Source organism: Mastigoproctus giganteus, chromosome 4 (assembly GCF_048544385.1).
Source record: "Mastigoproctus giganteus isolate SK-2022 chromosome 4, ASM4854438v1, whole genome shotgun sequence".
NCBI classification, from domain to species: Eukaryota; Metazoa; Arthropoda; class Arachnida; order Uropygi; family Thelyphonidae; genus Mastigoproctus; species Mastigoproctus giganteus.
This window is the reverse complement of record NC_143578.1, coordinates 185038678-185065136: the sequence shown is the minus strand read 5'-3', so window position 1 is coordinate 185065136 and position 26459 is coordinate 185038678. Positions and strand designations below refer to the sequence as shown.

The 26459-nt window shown below is 37.5% G+C and overlaps 1 protein-coding gene across 2 annotated transcripts in view; it reads right to left on the bottom strand.

Moving 5' to 3' along the window:
• LOC150087253 (oxysterol-binding protein-related protein 11-like) overlaps window positions 1–26459 on the bottom strand; it is a 359580-nt gene that overhangs the window by 284810 nt on the left and 48311 nt on the right. For both annotated transcript variants that reach the window (XM_090371101.1, XM_090371102.1), the window contains 2 exons: window positions 15008–15089; window positions 5758–5837 (listed from right to left, as the gene is read on the bottom strand). In XM_090371101.1, coding sequence (XP_090227227.1) covers window positions 5758–5837; window positions 15008–15089 — 162 coding nt within the window. The remainder of the gene's footprint in view (window positions 1–5757; window positions 5838–15007; window positions 15090–26459) is intronic.

The window sequence follows — 26459 nt, the reverse complement described above, 5'->3', positions numbered from 1 at the left end:
GATGAAGAGCTAGATGCTGGAACGAGTACAGAGAAGGGCAACAAGATTAGTGAATGGAACAAAGGGTTGCTCTTACGAAAAAAGGCTTAAGTTTTGCAAATTACAGTGTCTAGAGACTAGGCACCGGCGAGGTGATCTGATAGAGGTGTATAAAGCCTTGAATGGTTTGAGCATGCTCAATGCTGATGGAATTCTTCCTCTTGCTCAGAATAATCACCTGAGAGGGCATAAATTCAAATTGAGGAAAGACAGATGTAGATAGACGTGCAGAAATTTGCCTTTAGCCAGCGAGTGGTTAGTTGGTGGAACAGACTTCCATTCCTTGTCGTGGAAGTTGATAGCCTAAATAAGTTTAAGGCTCAGCTGGACAGGTATTTTGAACGAACAGAGGGGTGAAGTGGAAGTGGTTTTTTTTTTTTTTTTTTTGGCTGATGCTGCATAAGCTTGCTTTCTTGCATCAAATGCCTCTACTAATGCTAATGCTAATGTTTCTTGAAGGGTCAAAGGAGATAAGGTGAATCGCTAGTAGCGGCACATTCGTGGATGTGCCAGTTGGAAATAACGTTGCTGAGGGAAGGTGTAATGAGGGTGAGATCAATGTTTGTCTCATTGATGGTAGAGGATTAAGAAAAAAGGTTGATCAGGTTCATTCTTAATCTCCAAGGCACATGAATCTATTAGAACCTCCAGAATACATCCTGTGGAATCTGAGGGGCTGAAACCAAGCAAATGAGTAGGCATTTTAGTCAAGGGCAATAAGGACCCAAGTGCCCACAAGAAGGACAAGTGTACACTCAATCTCTTCAACATGAGGTTCTATATCATGAGCATACTGGATGCAGGCAGTAATAACTGAGACTGTATCTGAAACTTAATAACTAACTGCAGAATAACTGTATCTGAAGTTGCCTTCCAAAGTAGCTGTAGCCATGTGTGGAGTATAAAGAGAGAGGATACAAGTGACAACAATGTCCGGGTTCCTGATGATGATGACCACAAAACAGGAGGGACCAAGGTTTTTATTTTCTGGTATGAAATTAGGTATCCTGAGACCTTACCACAGTAAGGTCTCAGGATACCTAATTTTATACTATAAAATATGAATTGATGTCATTCTGTAAGAGCTTTACTGTGGCAAGGCTCTTGCAGGAGTACAACAATATCCTGTTCTTCAAGATGGTGCAGCTGATTGGCAACTGAAATAGCCTTTTGTGCATTAAACTGTGCAAATTTCAACCTATACTGATTATTGTTTGGTCTGATCCACAGTTAGTCTTGTTTTTTAGCAGCTGCTCATTGGTAAACTGGACAGGCAACATTGTGGATAGAATAGAACACACGTTTATTGATGTTCTTACAATTAGCACGTCTCAAAAGATGATCCTTAACAGGACAATTCTTGAACAAGCGACCAGAGTCACCATAATGGCCACACTCGAACTGAAGTATTGTAAAGTCTACAACACAGGTGTATTTTAGTTCACGACACCAGAATTGTCCTGTTTTGTTGACAATCAAAAGTTAGCATTAGCAAGGGCACATGATGCAAAAAAGCAAGCTTATATAGCATCATCCAAAAAAAAAAAAAAAAAAACACCTTATTTCACCCATCCCCTCGCTCCAAATGTTTGTCAAGTTCTGCCTTGATTCTATTTAAGCTATCAACTTCTACAATGACAGATGGAAGTTTGTTCCAGCAATCAACCACCTGGTGGCTAAAGGCAAACTTCCACACATCAATCCTACAACTGTCATTCCTCAATTTGAATTTATGCCCTCTCAGGCAATTATTCTGAGCAAGAGGAACAATCCCATCAGCATTGAGCAAGCTCAACCCATTCAAGGCTTTATACATCTCAATCAGATCACCTCGCGGGTGCCTAGTCTCCAGACATTGTAATATGCAAACTTAAGCTTTCTTCGTAAGAGCAACTCTTTGTTCTGTTCACTAATCTTGTTGCCCTTCTCTGAACTCGTTCCAACAGCTCTACATCCTTCTTAAAATGAGGCCTCCAGACCTGTATACAGTACTCAAGGTGTGGCCTGACCATTGCCTTATACATGGGGATAATCACCTCCTTATCCCTGCTAGAAACATTCCTGTATATCATTGACAAGACACCATGATACTCTTGCAGATCATCTGCACTGCTCAGAAAACTTCAAATCTGCCTGCAAAATTACCCCACTATTTAGCAGAGAATGATAAGGACCCCTAAGTCCTTAACATTCTCTACCACTGTCAGTGTGGTACCACAGAGTTGATACGTTACTCTGTGATTACTACTTCCCATATGTAGTACTTTACATTTGTCAATGTTATAATTCATTTGCCACCTCTCAGCCCATCTGCTCAACTTTTCTAGATCCTGTTGCAGCAGTGTACTGTCATTAGTGTCATTAACAACCCTGCCAACCTTCGTATCATCTGCAAAATTGGACATTAAGCCTGATATAACATCATCAACATCATTTATAAATACAGAAAACAATGGACCCAACACTGAACTCTGAGGGACTCCATTAATAACATTAGTCCACGAAGAGCAGTGTCCATTAATTACCACTCTCTGTCTTCTCTAACTCAACCATCCCTTTATCCATAGCAGCAATTTGCCTCCAATGCCACACTGTTCCAATTTGTGCAGCAGTCCTCCATGTGCAACAGTATCAAAGGCCTTTCTAAAATCGAAATATATGATATCAAAGTTATTCTTTGCATCCAGTTCCTTTATGACTAAATTATAGTATCCAATCAAATTAGTCAGACAAGACTTCCCCTTAACAAACCCATGCTGTGTCCGAGCTATAACTGAAGTCTTGTCTAGATGATCCTGCAATGCTTCTTTAACCAGTGCCTCCATTAATTTACCTGGAACAGAAGTTAAACTAACAGTCTATAATTACCTATGTCTCCCTTTGATCCTCTCTGGTGGATTGGGGTCACATTTGCACATCTCCAGTCCATGGGTACCTTCCCTGAGTCAGGGGAAGCTCTCATAATTATGGCTAAGGGTTTGCTTACTTCCTTTGCCACCTCCTTTAATATAACTCTGATAGATTCCATCCACCCCAGGCGCCTTTCTTATGTTTCTCTTCAACAATTTCTCCTCCACTTTACTCTCAGTTATTACAAGATTATCTAGCTTACTGACAGAGTTTAATACACCTCTGGCATTCCCCTCCTGAATAACTCCTCATGTGTGAATGTAGATGCAAAATATTCATTTAGTTTGTTAGCTACCTGAGCAGGATCATCAACAGTTGAACCATTGATATCAAGTGGACCAATCTGATTCATCCCCTTCCTTCTAGAGTTTACATAAGAACTCTTTGCTATTTTTCTTTGCATCCTTTGCCAAAGATTTCTCATAATCTGCCTTCGCCTTCCTAACCTCCTTTGTAACTTGGTTAGAGACAAGCTTATATCTATCGTAGGCTTCAGTGTCACATGTTAATTTATATGTATCCCATGCATTTTTATTCTCTGTCACATGTCTAATTAGTTCATCTGACATCCATTTAGACCTAAATCTTGAACAATATTTCTTTGTTGGTATGACAAGCCTAGTAGCTTCCATGATTAATCTTTTGAATGCTTCCCATTTTGAATTTGCTGTTGGTAACATCATCAGTTGGTCCCACCATATAGAATTTAAATACTGTCTCAGACCACCGCAGTCACCTTTACGAAAGCAAAAACCCTTCCCTTTACCCCTGATGGTAGTTATCTCTTTGAGTAAATCCCAATTCAGCACACTGTGATCACTGCCACCTAGTGGTTCCTTTATCTGCAGATTCTTGATGCATGAAGAAACACTACTGATAATCAGATCAAGAGTATTACTCCCTCTAGTTGCATCCCAAACATGCTGCTATAGAAAAACAATCATCCAATAAATCCACAAAAGCCTTGCTAGTGTGTGTGACCAACCCACAAATTCCAGTCAGTCTCTGGGAAATTAAAATCCCCCATTATAAGATACTCTGATTTACTGGCCCACTTTATTTCTCTGCATAACTGTTCATTATACTTATCTGATTCATTTGGCCTATAACACACACCTATTCTCATTTTTCCTTTCCCAGTGCTTATGTCACACCAAACAGACTCAACATTGCATTGTCCACCAACATCAATTGGAGGCAGTTCCTTAGATTTTATGTGTTTCTTAACTAACAGCATAACCCCTCCTCCCTTTCTGTCCTGTCTATCCTTTCTGTACACATTGTACTCCCCAAATTCCAGTTCTGCACTGCTTATGTCTGGGTGACACCATGTCTCTGATATCCCAACAATATCTGCCTTCGATGCCTTGACTAGCACTTCAAGCTCATCGAATTTATTAACTACTGTATACTCCTAGCACTGGTGTACATGCAAGTATACATGCACCTGTTTCTACTCTTAGTTACCCTAACACAGCCCATGTATTTACTTGTTCCACTATGACTCCCAGCAGTCCTGGAAATCCCCAATGCCTTGCTTTCCAGACTGCTGCTCAATTGCATTTCAATAGAAGTAGTGCAAGAATCACTTTTACCTCTGCCAGCGGCTACTGTTAATCTATTAGTCTGTGTATCCCCCCCAAGATAGTAGTTTTCAGACCCATTAACTCTGCCTCGATAGCATCAGCAAATATTCTTGCCCCCTTTCTATTTAAGTGTATCCCATCCCTGTAGAAGCAGTTTCTCCTGTTCTGTGCACATTCCTCATGGGATGAAATGCACAAGAACAATGAGTAGGTTGGAACTTGCAGAAATAACAGTAAATAGCAGGAAGATAGCACATGGGGGTGGGAAAAGATATCAGGTATCCCAAGATGAATGTTTTATTGTTCTCCTGTTTCATTGTCCAATTGTTGGTTTGTTTGTTTGTTTTGTTTCGGTTTTTTGGCGCATTAGCAACTACGGCTATAATGCGCCATCCAATTGTTGGCCAACTGTTTTATTGTCCTCTGACAAATGTTTGCTGAGATGAAGTCATTGGTCAAATTCAACAAAGGAAAAGCAAGGTGGCAGAGAGCAATTATAAACATGGCTCTAGCTTGGGAATGGGTGGGTAAAAGTGGGAAATAATGATATTACTGGGAAGCTCAAACAAAAATGATACACAAGGGTGGGACCCCTCTCCACTCATAGAAGGAGCAGTAATTTGTGCAGCAACCCTAAAACATCAGGAATACCACACTGATGCAAAGTCTATGGGCACAGTGCTCTTGTATGCCATAGATTTATATAAACTTATAACACAAATTATTCCTTAATCTCTTAATGGATGAAGAAAAAACTTATACCACAAGTGCTTTAAGACATGCTAAATCTGATGATATCTGAGTTTCTGAAATCTGTTTTGAAAATTCAAAGTTTTAAAAGAAATTCCAAGACCTCAAAAAACATATATTTTCATAGTACAGATAGGAAGACAGTAGCCAACATGACACATTACGGGGTATCGTTAACTATGAATTTTTCCAGAATGATCCATCCTTATGGCTGGGCCAGGTCTCCTTTTACTATAAGTTTTATAGCACTACATGTTGGTTACCCCTCTAAACTCCTTCACAGAAAGGGATACTAAAATCAATAAAAGAAAAACCTATGCCTTTCCTTACTGAAAGCAACTGTATATAAACAACTAGAAAGGTTCTCCAGTGAATGATGGGATTTCAACCTATACCTTAAAAAAAAAAAAAAAAAAACAGGGTGCAGTAATATAAAACACATAAATCACTTCTAATTACAGTCAATATCTACCTCTGCAATGGTCTGTGTATGATACTCTGCCACAGTCCTGATTTGATTTACCCAAAACTGTCTGTCTTTAACATCACTAGCTATAAAATAAATAAATACTCTATTAATATAACCAAAATAAAATAACTTGTTAACTTCAGAAGTAACACAATACACTAAATTTTATGGTACTGAAATTTCAAGAACTGACTGAAAGGTGACTGAACAAAGTTGTACAATTTTAACTAAACAGGGTGAGCGACATCACTTGCCAGCTGAACAACATGACTGAAGTCATTACAAAAAACACAGCTCATTTTGTCTGTTCAAAAATGCAGTGCACAAGTAACGTGAGTACTAGCAGGGGTGAAGATTGGAGAAAATAGCAATTCTGCCACACTGCATCAGATGGATGGTGTCTTTTCCATTAAAAGTATATATTCAGACATGAAAGGGATCGTTAGCATCTATCTCTTCTGAAAGACAAAGTTCCATATAATTGAACATTCAAATCATTAACATCTAAAACAAAAAGAGAATAAATGCTCACACTGTTGTCATTCCATAATAATAACTAGAAATATTCAGAATTAATATAAAACATATATTTATTTGTTATTAAAAATATACAAAAATTCAATTAAACATGTAATAAAATATTTCATGTTTAATTGAACAAGAAATTAAAAATATATAATTAAATAAATTCTAAAAACTGAAAAAAAAAACCCACAGCTTTCTTATCTGTAACATGAAAAAAAATGTAGAAGTGTTGCACAGAATAAAAACGAAGAAGAAAGAGAGAAAGGAGAAGGGGAAGGAAAGGAGAGGAAAGAAGTAATTCATAATTGTCTGAGGTTAGTATTATTTAAAACCACTCATGAATTACTTGAAAGAAGGGAAGGAAAGTGGGCAGGTAGGAATGGGGAAGAGAAGACTAGGGAGGCAAACCATCCAACTCATGCAGTACTACAGGCTCAAAGTGAGATCTATTCACATGCCATCATTTCCATTCAAAGTGTATCTAATGTTGCATATGTGGGCACATTCCAACCAGCAACAGACCTTGAAACTTCATGTACTATCGATAATTTGAATTCATAACAAGAGGTCGTATTCCTCCTGCCAGTAGTGCATGGCTATCATTGATTGGTCAAAATCAAAATTCTCAAAGGATATAATTGGCCTTTCAAGCAGTGCTATAGATGACAAATGGCTTCACCAATACAGCTTACATTGTATATAAGGGTATTTAAAGGGAGATACACAGTCTGCAGTTTCTTACCAGGAACTTGCCAGGCTAATATTGTAATAGCACAAAATCCTAGCAATACCCTGAGATAACCCTGGGTAGAAAGGTATGCCAGCAAAACTGTAAACCCAGTCTGAGTTAACATAGGAGTGTGTGATGGGGGAAAAAATCAATATTTGTGTGTTTCTGATTTAAAAGCAATTCCCAGTAATTAAGCAGTAAGTGGTTAAGTGAAAGGGTACATAAGTACATGTGTCCTGTGTGAACATGGTTCCAGCCTGCATGACTAAGGCTGTTCTGACTGATGGTACACTATTCACACATTCATGGACAGGGCACAGTTACATTAAAACTCGAAACAGAAAGACATGAATAAATAGTCAGAAATGTCCTTCCAGAGACTGTGACTTCCCTCAAGATAAGTTAAATTACCGGAAGCTATTTTAACCCAGAAACATACGAATGTTGATTTTTTCCCAATCACACACCCCTACGTTGGACTCTAACTGAACTTCTGTTGTAGTTTGCATCGCTTTCTACCCAGGGATATCTCAGGGTATTGCCAGAATTTTGCACTGTTACAATATTAACACTGTGCAGGTTCCTGGTAAGAAACAACAAACTACGACCTCCAGCCAAGTGATGTTAACACTTGGCTGTCCCCAGACTAGGTACACTAGCGTGAGGACAGTCGGCAATTACTTCTTTCCTTCCTCTCTTCTATCTATATGATACTTTTAGATTTTTTTTTATGCATATATGCTCAAAATTCTTTCCAAATTTTACAGTTTGTAAAGACAACATACAGATGCCAAGAACTCCTGTGTTTTTAGATTCTATTTCATTATATTTTTAATGCTTTAATTTAGTATATTTTAAACATTTTATAATATTTTATTATATGTTTAATTGAAGTTATTTAGATTTTATTTGAATATTTTTAATAACAAATTAATATATTCTGAAATCTGGTCAAAGCAGTCAAGAATTGTTCATATATTCAGCTCCTGACTTCTGAGGGTTTTTCAGTTATCAAAATAAAGCATAGTTCTTTTTTTTCATTTACGATAACCGCTCCTAGGGGCCTGGAATAAGGTGTGAAGTGGACTGCCAGTGCAGTAAGCAAGAACTAGATTGGGCATTCATACCACAATCTTGGGGTCAGAAGAGTATACCTGTGATACTGAGTGGGGGGAGAGGGAGTGTAATGTATGCACTGATCTCAAATTAAAACTAGGCACATTACTAGAAGAATCTGAGTCTATCTAGAGACAAATGTAACTGAAAGCTCACCAAGGAATCAAAATTAACTTGTTAACTATTATGTGATGGACCCCAGATTTGGCCTCAGAACAGAAAAATCAGTGCATGCTGCTCTGGTTCAAAAGGATCTAGTTTCAATAGGTGGTTCCATGTCAGGGAAACAAGAAACATTTTTTATAATTAGGTGGAACCAGGGGTGTCTGCCTAGGGCTACAATTAATGATGTATCACCAGCAGATTGTCAGCTTTTAAAGAGAGAATTATTATTCATGTGGGACCTAATTACATTAAGCACACATGATTTGATGATTTGTTACATAAATATAGGACCATATGAAAAACTGCCATGGTTAGGTCAGAATGTATATGCATCTGCAATTCTTTCCAGGCACAATAGGAGGAAAAATATGCTGAGAGCCTAATGGATTAACTCAAGGCTTGAGGGACTCTGCAAGACTTTTGGAATGAAATTATTATCAGTGTGGTCCATACTTGTAGGATAAAGGAATCTATTTTATAGTGACAGGATATATTTGAACAAAGGTGGTTCAAGGTTTTTTTTTTTTGCCAGTATTATTGAGATTACCTTAGTGGTTCAGGGAAATGCTAGTTGGAGGGTATAAGGCTGATATAGATATGTATTTATCTGATGATATAGATTAAAGTAATTCTTACATACATTCCAAGAGTTCTTATTTATTACCACAACAGCTGATATTGGCAAGATGTTCTGAGGGCAACGTCTCTTAGGAGCAGAAAGCTAATGCTAGGAAAACAAGCTTAAATAACTTCAAAAGGTTGCAAGCATAGTAAACTACATAACACTTAGTCTTAACTGTGCTTTCAGTAATGTCAGGAGTACTAGTCAATGAAATGAATGAATTTGAAATCTTGGTTAGGACAACTAATGCTAACATAACAGGGCTAACAGATATGTGGTGCCACCTGGAAATAGGGAATGATGCATTTCATTATAGCATATAAAATGTATTTATATGCTATAGTGAAATGCATCACTATAGCATATAAAGGATAAGGAAGACAGAAAAGCTGGTGGGTCATGCTTCTTCAAAAGCTACCCTAGTGCAACAAAAATCTTCCCAGATTAAGAGGCAATGCATGCTAGCATAGAATCTGTGTGAGGCAAGTTAGGTGGAAGAGTAAAGGTATAATGAGAGTAGGAATAATCTATAGACCAGATAACTACAAAAATGATGTGACAAGAGCCAAGCCTCTACATAAATGGGATGGATGAGGAGTGTGAATATCTTATTATGGGGGATTTAAATTTACACCTAATTCATTGGAGTAAGTGAGAAGGAAATTCATCACAGGGAACAAAATTTTTAAATCAATCAGATGATTGTTATTAGTATCAGCATATCAGGGAAAGTGCTAGGGACAAGAATATCCTAAAATAGATCATTCATGAACCAGATGACATCACAGGAACCATTAGCAAGGAGTGATCACAAAGTTATAAATTAAATGTTTAGAATAGAGGTATCAGTTGTTGTAGGTAAAAGTGTTAATTTTCAGGAAAGGAGATTATGATCAACAGTTTAAGGTGCTATGTGGCCTCTATCAACTGGGGAGAAAACTCACACAGCATGAATACATTAGAAATATTGTATGCATTTAAAGCTATAGTCACAAAAGCCTTGAATGCATATATACCAAAAAGAAAATACGGCACAACGGGGATGCCGAGATGGACAAGTAATGAGCTAGCCAGTTTAAAAAAGCAGAAAAAGACAGAATGGAAAAGTTAGAGCAATAAAAAAAGTACCAAAGCCTATAACAGCTACAAATTGATCTGCAATGGTACCACAGAAATGTTAGGTTGACAAAGGCAGATTATGAGAAATCACTGGCTAAGAGAGCAAAGAACATGGGCAAGGAGGTTTATATGTATACAAATACTAAGAAGAAAAGAGGGAATAAGTTTGGACCTTTGTATAAGGGATGAAGGAAAGTTATAGATAACCTTGCTGATGCTGCAGATGAATTGAACAGGTGCTTTGCATTGATATTTACAAAAGAAAGAACCTCTTCATGGTGAGAAGAAACTGTATGAATGAAGTTAGAAAGCATAAAATTAGCAATGGTGAAATTTCAAATTATTTAATAAAAAAAACTTTTGAGCACTAAGGCAAGTAAGGCTCCTGGAGTTGTTGGCATACACCCAGTAATTTTGAGGGAAGCAGCAAGGGAGTGCATTGAGCCACTAAGGTTAATCATGAGATCATTACTAGACTCAGATGTTTTTCCCTTGAATTGAATAAGTGGGAATGTATCACCAATACATAAATGTGATCCTAAGAGTGAAGTAAGTAATATTGACTGGTCAGTCTGACTTCAGTGGTTGGTAGGGAAAATCATCAAAGCACTGATCAAAAATGCAATATGGGATCATTTAGACAGAAATAAAATTCTGAAATATATGCACGGAAAATCATATTTAATTAACCCTCAATCAATCATATTCAATTAATATATAAGAGAAAATCATATTTAATCAACATGGTTAACTACTTTGGCAGAGTCATTCATGAGCTGGATGAAGGAAATAATTTTAACATTGTTTACTTGGATTTCAGCAAAGCATCTGACTCAATTCCACATGAAAGGTTACTCTATAAGCTGAACATACTCAAATCACAGGGACAATCCTTAGATGGATCATGCATAGAGTGGTTGCAGGGCAGTAGGCAGAGGGTTGTGATTAATGGCTACTCTTCACATTAGGCTAACATAAGAAGTGGAGTTTCCCAAGCATCAGTACTAGGATCACTTTTTGTTTTGATTTTCTTAAATGCCATTGAAAAATAGATAGAGGGTGTACTCTTAAAATCAGTATAGTAGTTAATGATAGCATAAAAAGAGCTTTTTCAGTGCCATTTAGACTTTGGGTATGGCCAGAAAAGTGACAGCTATGTTTTAATGCAACAAAATGTATGGTCTTGTACCTAGGGCACAGCAACCCCAGAAAAACCCAATGACTCCAATGAGTAAAATGAACAGTTGTGCAGAGAAATAGAGTGGGCCAGTAAATCGAAATGTCTTGTAATGGGGGATTTTAATTTTTCCAGATATTGACTAGAACTTGTGGATTGGTCACTTGCACGCTATAGCAAGACTTTTGTGGATTTACTGGAGGATTGCGTTTTACAGCAACATGTTCGAGGGGCAACCAGAGGGAGTAATACTCTTGATCTTATTATCAGTAGTGATTATTCATGCATTAAGAATTTACAGATAAAGGAACCACTAGGTGACAGTGATCACAGTGTACTGATGTGAGTTTTACTTAAAGATGTTACTATTATCAAGGGTAACTAAGAAATACTGTAAGGTTCAGCCCTCAATGGAGGTCAGATGAATTAATGAGGCTCGTGACAGAGAAGAAAAATGCATGGGATGCATATAAATTATCATGCGACACAGAAGGCTATGGCAGATAAAAGCTAGTCTGTAATCAAGTCACAAAGGAGGTTAGGCAGCCAAAGGCAGATTACAAGAAATCTTTGGCAAATCTTAGTCTTAGTCACTGTTCCCTCCCCCATGTCCGTCACTAACTAACCACATGACTATCGCCCTCGTGGTCGAGTATGTATTCTTTCCATTGTGAAAGGATTAACAGTTCCAGTTAATCCTTTCACAATGGAAAGAGAACCCTGAAGACATACAAAAGGGGAGAAATTAGTTTAAAAGCTACGTGACAATTTGTACACGAATGTCATTTTGAAAATTTGTTCAGAAAAGTTAGAGTTATCGGAAGTTCAGTTCGAGTAATCGAGAGAGTTTAACATGGAATCTCCACTAAAAGGGCTGGGACTTCAATAAAAATTCGAGTTATCGAGAGTTGACTGTACAGTATTTACATTTCTGTAGCCTACTCATTATCTACTGGGGGCAAAATGTGCGAGGCGAAATGCAGGGGGCCACTTTTCCGTAAACCACTGTAATCATCTCTGCAAAAACAAAATTCCTTCCCTTATCCATAACAATAGTCAGTTCTGTGAATAAATTCCATATCAATATACTGTGGCCAATGCTTAAGAAGTGAATACTTTGAAGAAGCACCTTCATTTTAAAATTTTTAATACATAATGAATCACTGCAGATAATCAGATCAACAATATTGCTTTCTCTTATTACCTCTCTAATATGCTGGTATAAAAAACTGTCCTCCATAAAATCCAGAATTATTTTGCTACTGAGTGAGGTGATGACAACCTGTTGGCCTGTTTTATCTGTCTATGTAGCTGTTCAAAAGTCATCACAGTCATTTGCCCAATAATATACTCCTATGTTCTTTGATGTTTGTCAACATTTGCGTGAAATGTTTAATCATTCTGTAATAAACACACATAAGACACCTTACACTGTTTCTAGAATTACTGAATTTCCTAGCCAATAAAGAATATTATTATTATTATTATTAGCTGTATGGTGCAAGGAAGCCCGAGGCTTATGCTGCACCAGCCAAAAAAAAAAAAAAAATCCCGAGTTACCCTGACAGAGAGAGAGAGATGTAGAAGGGAATCACCAAGAAAGAGAAGAATGATGATATCCAGCTCAGGACCCTGGGTGTGCCAAGCCCATACTCACCAGATGTGAGCCCCTGGGGTTACATTATTAAGTATATACTGTATTATGATTATGAAAAAAACAAATTACTAACTATGAGACTAAATTACAGATTATAAAACATACAATTTTCTTTAATTTCTCTCTCTGATTTTTTTTTTTTTTTCCAACTCTGAATTTCTCTCTTTTACGGTAAACTTCATAACCTAGTGTTATCTACGCTTGCAAATCATATCTATGTGGTCAGTCAAACAGAGATGGTGTCAGCTTGTGATCAGTATGACATTACTCACTTTAGGACAGTTGAGAAAATATCAGCTAGAAAATGTCCAATGTGGATATAACTGGAAAAATGTATGCCTTCATAATCTGTAATTCAGTCATGCAGACTAAATTACAGATTAAACTTCATGATCAGTAATTTAGTCTGTTAAAAACTGTAATTTAGTCTTCATAACTAAATAGCAGGTTATGACGTATACGTTTTTCCAGTTGTACATACTGAGCATTTTCTAGATCTTATTACAGCAAGAATATAGTGAGGTATAATTATATGATGATGATAATATAAATATGGTAGAAGTACAACGGAAGTAAAAGATACAAGAAAAGTGAAAAGGTGAAATATAAATGAAATTATTCAAATGACAAACACTAAATTCATTAAATCTATTTATAATTGAAGAAAATTATGCATTTATAGATAGATAATATGTAATTTTATGTATCTATAAATTGGGAATTATAAATTTGCCAATTATATTACAGTTCAACAAGCATAATACAAATAAAATGAAATGTTTAATAAGAGCAAATATATATATATATATATATATACACTATCATTGATTTGTATTAAATATTAACATAAATTAAATTATAATAAAGTGAATAAAAAAATAAATAAATAATTAGGCGTTCATTAGAGGCAGCGACACGCAATTCCTCCATATGAGGCCGAAATACATCCAATATTTTAAATTAAATAAAACATAAGCCAGTAGTATGGCAATAACTGTAGAGCGAAAATTAACATATAAATAACCCAAATAAACAAACAAATGAAAAAAAGGAATAGACATAATAGTAGCCCGATATCCCTTATATAATTTCGAGTTTTAAATCCGATTAATAAAAACTATACAAATTTTAGAATAATGCCAATTATATAATAATTTAGCGGTACCCCCCAGAGGTACCAGTTCCGAAAGACGTGAAATATCACCAAAAGAGGGTTAAAGGAACTACCAAACGATAACAAAATCAAAATAAATTAAAATAAAATATAGACTATTGATTATTTATTTAGTTTATTATAATTTAAATTTCGTCAACATTTAATATAATTCAATAGTAATGGTCGATATGCTAATTTAGCAACGCCCGTGTCGCCATCTATTTTCCTTTTTTCTTCTATATAAGCTGATTCAGCTTACAGTATGTCAGTGGTGTGGCTCTGCTCTAGAGTGCTGTCTGTTCTATAGTTTATTTTTCGCTGCATAAGGACCACCGCCGTGCAAATCCTCTGCACTGGTGGATCGATCGGAGGAGGGAGGGTGAAATGGTACTTCGATCTTTTCACCAAGGCAAAGATTTGTATAGCGATTGAAATGCAGCGATTCCATGACCATTATTGGCCTCGTGGTCCTCTGTCGATATGGGGCATAATGGTCAGTCTATATTTTATTTTAATTTATTTTGATTTTGTTATCGTTTGGTAGTTCCTTTAACCCTCTTTTGGTGATATTTCACGTCTTTCGGAACTGGTACCTCTGGGGGATACCGCTAAATTATTATATAATTGGCATTATTCTAAAATTTGTATAGTTTTTATTAATCGGATTTAAAACTCGAAATTATATAAGGCATATCGGGCTACTATTATGTCTATTCCTTTTTTTCATTTGTTTGTTTATTTGGGTTATTTATATGTTAATTTTCGCTCTACAGTTATTGCCATACTACTGGCTTATGTTTTATTTAATTTAAAATATTGGATATATATATATATATATATATATATATATATATATACAAATATATATATATAAAAAAACAAGCAAGATTAAATTAAGAATGAATCACTGATTCACATAATCACACCTATATCATACCAATCTAATTTCCTCAGAACTTAATTTAATGGTATAATCTCATAAGTACCTCTTAATCTGTAAGCATCCCCACATGCTGCACTGATTGTAAAAGATTGTTCATCTTCATCACTAGGAGATACAACAGCTCCCTACACAATATGAAACAACATATAGAATTATTTGTTTGACAAGAACATATACTACATATGTAATCATATTACTTATGTAAAATTTTTCTATGATTGCAAAGCTTTTAGCTTATTCCACTTTTAATTTCCCACTATAAATTACTGAGTACTGAATTTTTTGCTATTTTTTTTCAGATTTTAACCCGCTACCTAACAAATTTGGAGTATTCTATAAACCAAAAACAATGAAATTTATAAATTTAAATATCTAGTAGAATTACATTAGTTTAAATTTTAGTATTCTTCTAGAATGATATTCACTTTGGATCTCCATCAATAATTATTTTTTTAACTGGAAAAGTTTAGCCATAAAAAAATTCTTTATGGCACCATATATGTCAAAAACATTTCTATAGAGTTTTGGTTTCCTTTTTTCTGCCCACTCACTACTCCCCCCCCCAATTTGCATGTAAAGTTGTTAGGAAAATTTTTTTGGGACAACAAGACTGTTGTTTCTAATCATATTATATAATATGTCAAAATTAAGAATAAACTTCTTTTAAAAGTTTTCTATTTTAATGTATTTCTTGGCTTCCCTCCCCAAAAGCTGAAAGGTGAAGAAGTACCATGTGCCTATTGTTGTTACAGTTTTTAGCATGCCCTAGACAGTTCAGATCATTATGTCTACAGAAAATATCTTTTCCCAAAAGGTTCATCTAGCTAAAAATATCTATGATGAAGTGCTTGAAACATTAAAAGTTAAATTCATCTGCAACTATAGAAAACTGGATTGCCAGCTTTAAAAGATGTCAATTTGACCTTGAAGATTATTCAAATGCCATATCCAGTCACTAGCAGAGAAAAAAACCGACCAGTTTGTGAAATCTGTATAATAATTTGCATATAGTAGTAGTAGTAGTAGTGGCACATGATGCAAGAAAGCAAGTGTAGGAGCTTATGCAGCATCAGCCAAAAAAAAAAAAAAAAAAAAATCACACCATTCCCTCCAAATGCCTGTCCAGTTCCTCCTTAAATTTATTTAACCTATCAACTTCTACAACGACAGATGGAAGTTTGTTCCAGCAATTAACCACCCGCTGGCTAAAGGCAAATTTCCGCACATCTATTCTACATCTGTCCTTTCTTAATTTGAACTTATGTCCCCGTAGGTTGGTAATCTGAACAAGTGGAAGGATCCCATCAGAATTCAGCGTGCTCAACCCATTCAAGGCCTTATAGACCTCAATCAGATCACCGCGCAGGTGCCTAGTCTCCAGCCACTGCAATTTGCAGAACTTAAGCCTCTCTTGGTAAGAGAATCCCTTCATTCCCCTCACCAATCGTGTTGCTCTTCTCTGTACACGCTCAAGCAAATCTACATCCTTCCTAAAATGAGGCCTCCAGACCTGTACGCAGTACTCAAGGCGTGGCCTGACCATTGCCTTATACAGAGGGACAATCACCTCCTTTTCCCTGCTAGCAAAATTCCTATATATCATTGACAAAACCCCATGACCCGCCCTAGCAGCCTGTCTGCACTGCTCAGAAAACTTCATATCTGACTGCACAATTACTCCCAGGTCTTTTTCATTTTCTACCACCTTAAGTGTAGTACCACACAGTTGGTACGTTTCTCTGGGGTTATTTCTACCCATATGCAGTACTTTGCATTTGTCAAGGTTGAACTTCAGTTGCCACTTCTTAGCCCATCTGCCCAAATTATCTAGATCCTGTTGCAGTAGCACACTGCCATTACTGTCATTAACAACCCTGCCAACCTTTGTGTCATCTGCAAACTTCGACATTAAGCCTGATATACCTTCATCAATATCATTGATAAATACACAAAACAAAAGTGGACCCAACACCGAACCCTGTGGGACTCCACTAATAACATTAGTCCACGAAGAGCAGCACCCATTGATTACCACCCTCTGTCTTTTCCCACTTAACCATCCTTTTATCCATTGTAGCAACTTACCCTTAATACCATTCTGCTCCAATTTGTACAGTAGTCTTCCATGCGCAACAGTGTCAAAAGCTTTCCTGAAATCCAAGTATATGATATCAAAATTATTTTTTGCATCCAGTTCCTTTGTGACCACATCATAATAACCAATCAAATTTGTCAGACAAGACTTTCCCTTAACAAACCCATGCTGTGTTTGAGTTATCGCTGCAGTCTTGTCTAGATGATCCTGCAATGCATCTTTAACCAGCGACTCCATTATTTTACCCGGAACAGAAGTTAAACTAACTGGTCTGTAATATGTCCCTCCATCCCTTTGTTCAGAATTCTCTTTGAACTTCAATAACTCAAAGACTAAACAATATCTTGACCTGATTCCTTTTGCAATAGGTATTATTTAGCAGTAAAAATTTTCTGACCGATTTTCAAATCTTGAGAATTGATTTAGCTCTCAGCAAAACTAACTTACCATATACTTTGAAGAGAAGACAATTTCTTAGCTTTTGCCATCACAATCAACAAATCTCAGTGTCAGACTTTCAACAAAGTTGTCAATTTTTCTCAACTTTACATAGCAGTTTTCAGGTCCAGATAATTTTTGTGCAATAATTGCAATTCTGGAAAATACAGAAAAGGAAAATACAGACATACATGTAAATGTATGTCTGTACATGTAATTGACATACATGTAAAAAATTATCAAATTGAAATTTTGCTGGAATCCATTGCTAACACCTTAGCTAGCAGCGAAGGGAGCCAAGGGAAAGGTTTTTGTAATTACTCTGATATTAATCTTTACTTCTTCTCTGAAACAGTTTTGACGAAATATTCACCATGGGTATTCTAATGATTCTATAAAATGGCAGAATCCTATAAAATCCTACAGAATTCTAAAAAATTGACAGAAGAGACTTTACTAATACCTCACACATCTTTAGAAAATAATTCAGGAAGATTTGGGCACAAAAGAATTATCAGAAAAATGCACTCCTAAATGTTTGAATGCAAACCAGAAAAGATGAAGGATTGTCCCATCAAAGACAATTCTCACTCAATTTCAGGCAAACAGCAAAATTTTGAAGCTTAATTTTAACTGACAATGAAAGTTGGTTGCAGTTATGTGATCCAGAAATCAAACAACAATCAATGGAGTAGAAACAATGGTTCACTAAGACCAAAAAAAAAAAAAAAAAATTCTGCACTTTTTTTTTTTTTTTTTTGGAATTGTAAGGGAATAAAAGTGTTTAACTATTTGGAAAAGGGTTTGATAATTATATTTAGAGTATTATTGATTGTTATTAGCAAAAGTAATTGAAAATGTAAAATGAAATCACATGTGGAAAACTTTCATATGAAACTTTGCTCTTGTACAAAACTTACATTACAAAAATTGGATTTAAATTATAAATCATCTAACTGATTCTCTAGATCTGGTCCCCTCAGCCTATCATTTATTTACTCAACAAAAAAAAAAAAAAAAAAACACCACCAGTTGAAAGGAATGAAATTGCCACAAATAATAAAGTCATTATTGCTACAAAAGGGATGGTTTTTAAATCCAGACTTCTATTAGAATAACTTAAGTCCCTTAGAAGTTTGATGTAGCAAGTTTGTAAATATTAGAGGATGAATAACCACACATTTTCTTTTCTCATAAATCTTTTATTTATATGACAGGCTATATAAATTTTAGTGCTTGTTCCTTTCCCTTCAGTGAAGTTAATGACAGTTACATTCTTGAATTTATTACATAAATGGATTTTTCTCATAAGAAATGCTTTTTTTTTTTTTTAGAGGGAGGTGGGATCATTCCTAGTATTTGGTAAGTTTTACCTATTTCACAAAATAAAAATAAACACAGATCTAGTAAGCATATTAACTTCTTTATCAGTTTTATTATGAACATATTGTAATTTAATTTATAAATTTGAGCAGGACATTAATTGGTAATACTACTAAGTTAGTTTCAAGAGAAAAGTTTTTCATATGATAAAATTAAATTATATTGCAAATTTGGGAAGAGGAGTACTAAGCCAACCAAAGTGGATAAATTATATGCTGAAACTTTATCACCATAAAGCAAGCAACTAAAAACTCATACTGGCTGGAACATCACTTCAATCCACAAGGTTGCTGCTGTCCTTGTCAGAGAACAAGGACTTCATGCTAAATATGCTACTGAAAGACTCATCAGATTTGGTCATTAGAAGCTTAAATGGCAAAGAAGTGGAATTAGAAGAATTAGGTCAATATTATATCTGAAAAGAAAAGGCTACAGAAATAAAGTGAATGAATAGTGCAAGGAGAGCCACAACTAAACAATTATTTATAAGTTAATAAGATATTGTAAATTGGTTGTGAAACATTACCAACTAAAGTTATTTGGGCAGAATTTAATAATAAAAGTTGGGTGATGAAATTTTTCTGTGCATCTGGCTTTGTTAAAGAGACAGACATACAGACAGGGGGGAACCTCTTTAATATCTTAGAAATATCAGTAGTAACTAGTAACAAACAATAGGATTACTTCTAAGTTTAAATAACAAGGTATAAAATGACAATTTATATCTACAACAATATTTCAGGAAAATTTAAAGAGAAAGGTATGCCTTACAATAACAGTAAGTCTACTAGAGTTTTGTAGAAGGCATGTCCTATTAATTACAAACATAGTATTTCAGCATAAAGATAGTATTTCAGCATTAAATCTCCATTCCAACAATAACAAACTTAGAGGGAGCATAACAGAAAACAAGAAAAGAACAATTGATTTGTATCATTATTGAAGAGGATCTTAAAATAAGAATTGATAAGTGTATACAATGGATTTCTGATTTGAAATTATAGTCATCTCATATTGAGCACATTAAAAATGAAAATTAGCATCAAATGTATGAAGTGCTAAATTAGACAAAAAACAGAAAAGCTCTTAGATTTGTTAATAACTATTAAACATAGAAACATTCTTCCTTAAAAGCTAAATAGCATTTCTGTGTCTGTGATTTAGTTAAATAGCATTTCTGTGATCAGATTTCTAGCAACTATTAAACATAGAAACACTTTTGAATAAAACTTAAATATCGTTTCTATGCCTGTGACCACCATAAAAAAAATAACTGCTCTTCTTTGAGGAAACGTTAAAACACTTGTTATAACATGTGCTATTTTGCTAAATAAAGACTGTATTGACTGTATTATTCAAAATGTGAAGTATTTCAAAGCTGCTACCCTTCCCAGACTAAAAATATATGGTTTTATATGCATTTCAGTATGGATTATTCAATATACTTCTACAATGAAATTTGAAGTCTGAATTTGGTTCCACAACTTTTAAATGATTTGTCTAATTTGAAAAGACTGCCAAAACAGATAAAAACTGTTAAAACAAAATTGAATGGAGGTATTACAAAAATTTGCTATTTTTTTTTTGTAATTTTATAGGCTTGTATGCTTAATCCAAGGGTGCCTCCGTAGCCAGGTGGGAAGGAGCAGCAGTGCGTAGCACACACTTCTTGATTAGACCGGGGTTCGAGCCCGTCACCAGCAAATACGGAGAATGTGGAAAGGTCAGGGAATGACCACCGCACATTCCCGGAGCAATATGGCCTTAGTAGCTAATGCTCCTAAAAACCAAATAACAACAACAACAACAACAACAGCTTAATCCATAAATGTTTCTTTTTGCTTACATAAGACATTACTATATTCAAATAAATGTAAATTATTGAATGGAACTGAATTTTATCTGCCATCTAAGCTCATTTTCTCCTACTGCATTTGCTATGGCTGTGTTTCCTTCAATGGCCCCTGGTAGTGTACAGCTGAGGCTTATAGCACACATTTCTGCTGTTGGTGCTGGTTCCCTTGCTGCCATAACACTTGCAGAAAGGAAATCTGCAAAAGTGGAACCTACAAGAAAAAAAATAAATAAATAAAAAGAAAAAAAGCATGTTTCACAGACTGTGTTTTTTTTTTTTTTTTTTTTGCAGACCACTTTGGCAGTGTATGTGATGTGCAAAATTTTTTACCAACAGCTTTTCACATTTGTTTCTCTATGCTGAGTTAGTATTAAAAAATTTCCAAGCAGTATGTAACACCTTACTTTTCATCAGAGCTGTTTCCGAGTTCAAAAATCAGGCTTGCTTTATTCTTGCTGTCAGAGCTGATTTCTCCCCAGCATGCATTACGGCCATGTCTCATGGCAATTTTTGCACTCACTGTGCTTGTCAGTAATGGCAAACAGACATGTAAGATTTTTATCAAAGGCATAAGCAATACCATTTAACTTTTGTTCCTCTACAGGGTATCTCTTTGGCCGGTGTTAAAAATTTCAAAAGTAGTAAGTGTCTTTTTAATTTTGAGTTGAGCTGTTTTATATGAGAAAATCTGGTGTGCTTCATTCCTATTAATGGCACTGGTTCTCCTTCTGCACATGTTGTGGCTGCACTTCATAGCAAAATTTTTGCATCCCTCTACACTCATTAACAATGACAAAGCAATTCAATCTAACAGTGTAAAATTTTTAACAATATTATAAAAGAAAAACTTTTAACTTTTTAGCTTTTCCCATGGCTGATATGACTTCACTGTGAAGGCAACAAATTCTGACCAACAGCCCAAGAGCCAACATCATTAAAAAGTGAAAAGAAAATTAATAAACAAAAAATAATTTCAGTAAAGCAAATTAAAAATGCTTTTAAAGCATTACCAAAAAGCAAAAAAACAAGCAAAAACAGAATTGTATAATCTTTATTCTTCGCTTCTCTTAATAAAACAGGCCTACGTGCTCTGGATTCATAATGCAAAAATTTATTTTTATTTCGTTACACAGAGCAATAATAAACTACAATAAATAAATTAGCTTTCGGCTGGGTGGCAGCCTTCATCGGATTAAAATACTTGAATGGCAGTTGGAATAGAGATGCACTGCCAGGATGGTGCGTGAGGCACGTGGTTAATTGTCTGTTGATGTTTGTGGCTGTGACGTATGGTGGTGACGTGGCCAGCGTTTGTCTATGGATAGAATTACTGACTCTGTGATGGGGTTGACCTGACAACCGCTGTTCCTGTTCAAAGCGGTGTCCGAGCATTTTATATTTAGCGATTCCAACCAGGTACGCCTCAGGTAATGGTGGGACCTGTCCACAACCACGACATCGCGGTGTGGGTCGATGTCGTGGTGGGTTGTCCAGACATGCTCGGCGATAGCTGAGTGTTCTACGTCTGCTAAACGGATCGCCCTTTTATGTTCTGAGAGACGTTTCTCGAGTCGACGTCCAGTCTCTCCAAAGTAGCAGCTCGTGCAGTCACGGCAAGAGATGCGATAGACCAAACCACTCTGTAGAAGGGTGGGGACAGGTGTTTTTATGTTGGAAAGGAGAGAACGCAGTTTCTTGCCTGGGAGTTGGATGCAATTTATCCCATGCGATCTTAGGATTCTACCGATCTGCTGTGACAGGTTGGGGTAGTATGGGATGAATGCCCTCGTGGATGACTCGTCACTGTTGGCGTTGCTGTTGGTCGTCACGTCGCGTGTTTGTAGATCACACCTGTCAAGGACGTCGACGGGGTAGCCACACCTCGTAAGGTCTACTTTGACTCTGGTGATCTCTTTGCGTCTTTCATCTGCGGAGCTGGAGTGTGTCCAGGCGCGAGTTAGCAAGGTTCGGGCAGTTGAGAGGAGGTGGCCCCATGCGTGTGCTGACTGGAAGTTGGTAAATTGGCCAGCACACATAGGCTTACGATAAACTGCCATCTTCAAGCATGTGTCTTCGCGCCGGACCAGTGTATCTAGGTATGGTATAGAGTTGTTCGACTCCAGCTCAATCGTGAATTTTATGAAGGGCGATAGTGAGTTGAGGTGGGTTAGGAGTCGCTGACCTGAGTCTCTAGGGATGACTACGAACACCGTCTACATAGCGACACCAAAAGGCGATGTGATCTGGTGCGTGTGTAAACGCACGTCCCTCTAACTCCTCCATCACGATGTTTGCTGTGACAGAGCTGACAGGGGAACCCATGGCTGTGCCATGTATCTGCTGGTAGATCGAGTCATTAAACATGATTGCACCCCCTGTTAAGCATAGTCTGAGGGCGGCGGAAATGTCATCAGGCGTCAGTCTAGTTCTGCCGCTAAGGGTTCCATCATTATCCAAGAGTTGTTTTGCACAAGAGATGGCAAGTTCCACTGGGATGGAGGTAAAGAGTGATACGACATCGAACGATGCCATGACTTGATCTTGCGAGATGGATATAGTGCGGATCCTTTCTATGAACTCAACACTGTTGGAGACGGTGTAGGTGGTCTTGCCAACTAGAGGAGAAAGAAGTCTCGAGACAAACTTGGACAGCTCTTAAGTCGGCGATCCACAGCAGGATACAATAGGTCTTAGTGGTGTGCCTTCTTTGTGCACCTTCGGTAGGCCGTAAAACCGTGGGATCTGACACCCGGAGGCACGGAGGTGATTACGGGTTGACTGTGTGATTTTCTCTTGCTTCAGCCAAGTGTTGATGAGGATATTCACCTCTGACTCCCATCGTTCCAAAGCCCTGTTGGGGTTGATGGTTAAGGGTTTGTAGACGGTAGTGTCTCGTAAGAGCAGTAAGGCTTTCGCCATGTAATCAGAGTGGTTCATTACAACCGTACGACGGCCTTTGTCCGCCGGCAGAATGACGATGGATGAATCCCGTTTCAGTGCCTTGAGGGTAGAAATCTGTATACGGCTGAGGTTTGAAGAGACGGGACGGGCACGGTGTAGAACTGCTGCAGTCTTTAAGCGGATTGCATTGGCTACATCTTCTGGGAGGCGCGATAAGCTTGCTTCCACACCCAAGGCGATGTTGGTGATTGGTGGGTGCTTTGGAAGAACCGCAAATGTCATGCCAAGGGTCAATAAGTTTATTTGTTCTGCAGATAACTGCTTGCTGCTTAGGTTCAATACGAAATCCATGCAATTTGTGAGAGGGGCATTACGCTGGCGCCGAAATTGATGGGATTCATTAATTAAAGTATTGAACTTACGTTTCTGTCGGGCACAATAACGATCTGATTCTCTGACGGCCTGGTAACATAAAGTATTGATTACCTTGGTGTAAATAGGGTCGGGAATGCTTAACAGGGGGTGCAATCATGTTAATGACTCGATCTACCATCAGATACATGGCACAGCCATGGGTTCCCCTGTCAGCTCGGTCACAGCAAACATCGTGATGGAGGAGTTAGAGGGACGTGCGTTTACACACGCACCAGATCACATCGCCTTTTGGTGTCGCTATGTAGACGATGTGTTCGTAGTCATCCCTAGAGACTCAGGTCAGCGACTCCTAACCCACCTCAACTCACTATCGCCCTTCATAAAATTCACGATTGAGCTGGAGTCGAACAACTCTATACCATACCTAGATACACTGGTCCGGCGCGAAGACACATGCTTGAAGATGGCAGTTTATCGTAAGCCTATGTGTGCTGGCCAATTTACCAACTTCCAGTCAGCACACGCACGGGGCCACCTCCTCTCAACTGCCCGAACCTTGCTAACTCGCGCCTGGACACACTCCAGCTCCGCAGATGAAAGACGCAAAGAGATCACCAGAGTCAAAGTAGACCTTACGAGGTGTGGCTACCCCGTCGACGTCCTTGACAGGTGTGATCTACAAACACGCGACAACGTGACGACCAACAGCAACGCTTGATTGATTGATTGATTGATTTTGATTTTTGTGGCGCAAAAACAGCAGGGTTATAGTGCGCCAGGAAAAAGTTAAAATATAAAAAGGTAAGACTGGCAATTTGTAAAAAGCTACTTCGTCTTAAGGTGCATACAGTCATAAAATCAGTACAATGACAAAAGCAAATTGTTTATTTCATATGACTGTATACAAATTGATCGACTTTAAAAATTTAAAAACTGCTGACACATTGTCGTTGTCATTTAAAATCTGACTGAGTGTATACGGATCAGTCAGATGGGTAAAAGCAGTAAGACGAGCATTTATAAAACTAGAACAATCACATAAAATGTGTTCGACGGTTAAAACGGTGTCGCATTGCTCACACATAGGAGGGTCATCAGCCCTCAGCAAAAAGGAGTGTGTCAAATAACAGTGTCCTATGCGGAGCCGAGCAAGAACAACTTCCTCTTTGCGATCCCTGCGAAAGCTGGACCGCCAAGGATGGATCACAGGCTTAATTCGACATAGTTTGTTTGTAGTAATCAGTCGATGCCACGAATCTTGCCACTGAGATTGCAGGTTACTACGGATCACTTGCCTGTAGTCTGTATAGGGGACTAACAGGTCAAGATTATCCGTCAGGGCTGTCGATTTGGCTGCAGTGTCAGCCAAATCATTTCCTCTAATCCCGATGTGACTGGGGATCCAGCAGAAGCGGATATCGAATCCGCTTGCATCGAGGCTGTATATTATCTGCTGAATTCGGGACAGGGTTGGATGATTGGTGTGTGACATCGCTGATAAAGCCTGTAGTGCACTCATTGAATCGGCATATATAATACACCGTTGGTAACGGTGTTTTCTTATGTGATCTAGAGCTAACTCTATGGCATGCAGCTCTGCAGTGTAAATGCTGCAGTTAACAGGTATCTGCTCTGATATGGTTTTATCTGGAAAAACAGCAGCAGATCCTACATATGATTCCGACTTCGAGCCGTCTGTGTAAACTGGCAAGAAGTCAGAATGTTCTGCACGGTGTTGTGAATAGAGCTGAAAGTAGACAGAGGGCGGAGTATTAGACTTCGTCGCAAGTTTGAGCGAGAAGTCACATGCTGGTGTTTGTGCATGCCAGGGTGGAAGGGGCTCCTGTGATGATCGAGCAACCTTGTCTACCGAGATGTTAAGCTCATTGAGTAGCTCTTGAACACGAATGCCGAATGGCCGATTGGCATTGCGTCGTGTGTTATAAAGATTTTCCCATCGTGGCTCGAAAACGGATGTCCACGTGGGGTGGTCCGGCAGGGACTTCAGCTTGAAGGCATATTGCAGAGACAACTGCATTCGCCGAAGCGACAAAGATGGTTCATTTGCTTCGGCGTACAGACTTTGGACAGGCGAAGTTCTAAAAGCACCGGTAGCAATGCGGATGGCTTGATGATGGACGGGGTCAAGCCAACGAACAGCGCTATTTCTGGCAGATGCATATACCTGAGACCCATAGTCCAATTTTGAACGTACAAGTGCACGGTACAGACGTAGAAGAGTGCATCGGTCTGCACCCCAAGAGGTAGAAGAGAGAGAGCGGAGGATGTTAAGCCCTCTCGTACACTTCGTACGTAGCTGACGAATGTGTTGAACAAATGTCAACTTTTTGTCAAAAATGAGTCCCAGGAATTTCGCCTCTGATACAACTGGAATGGTGCTTTGTCCAAGTCGTAATTCAGGCTCAGGGTGGAGGTTACGTTTGCGAC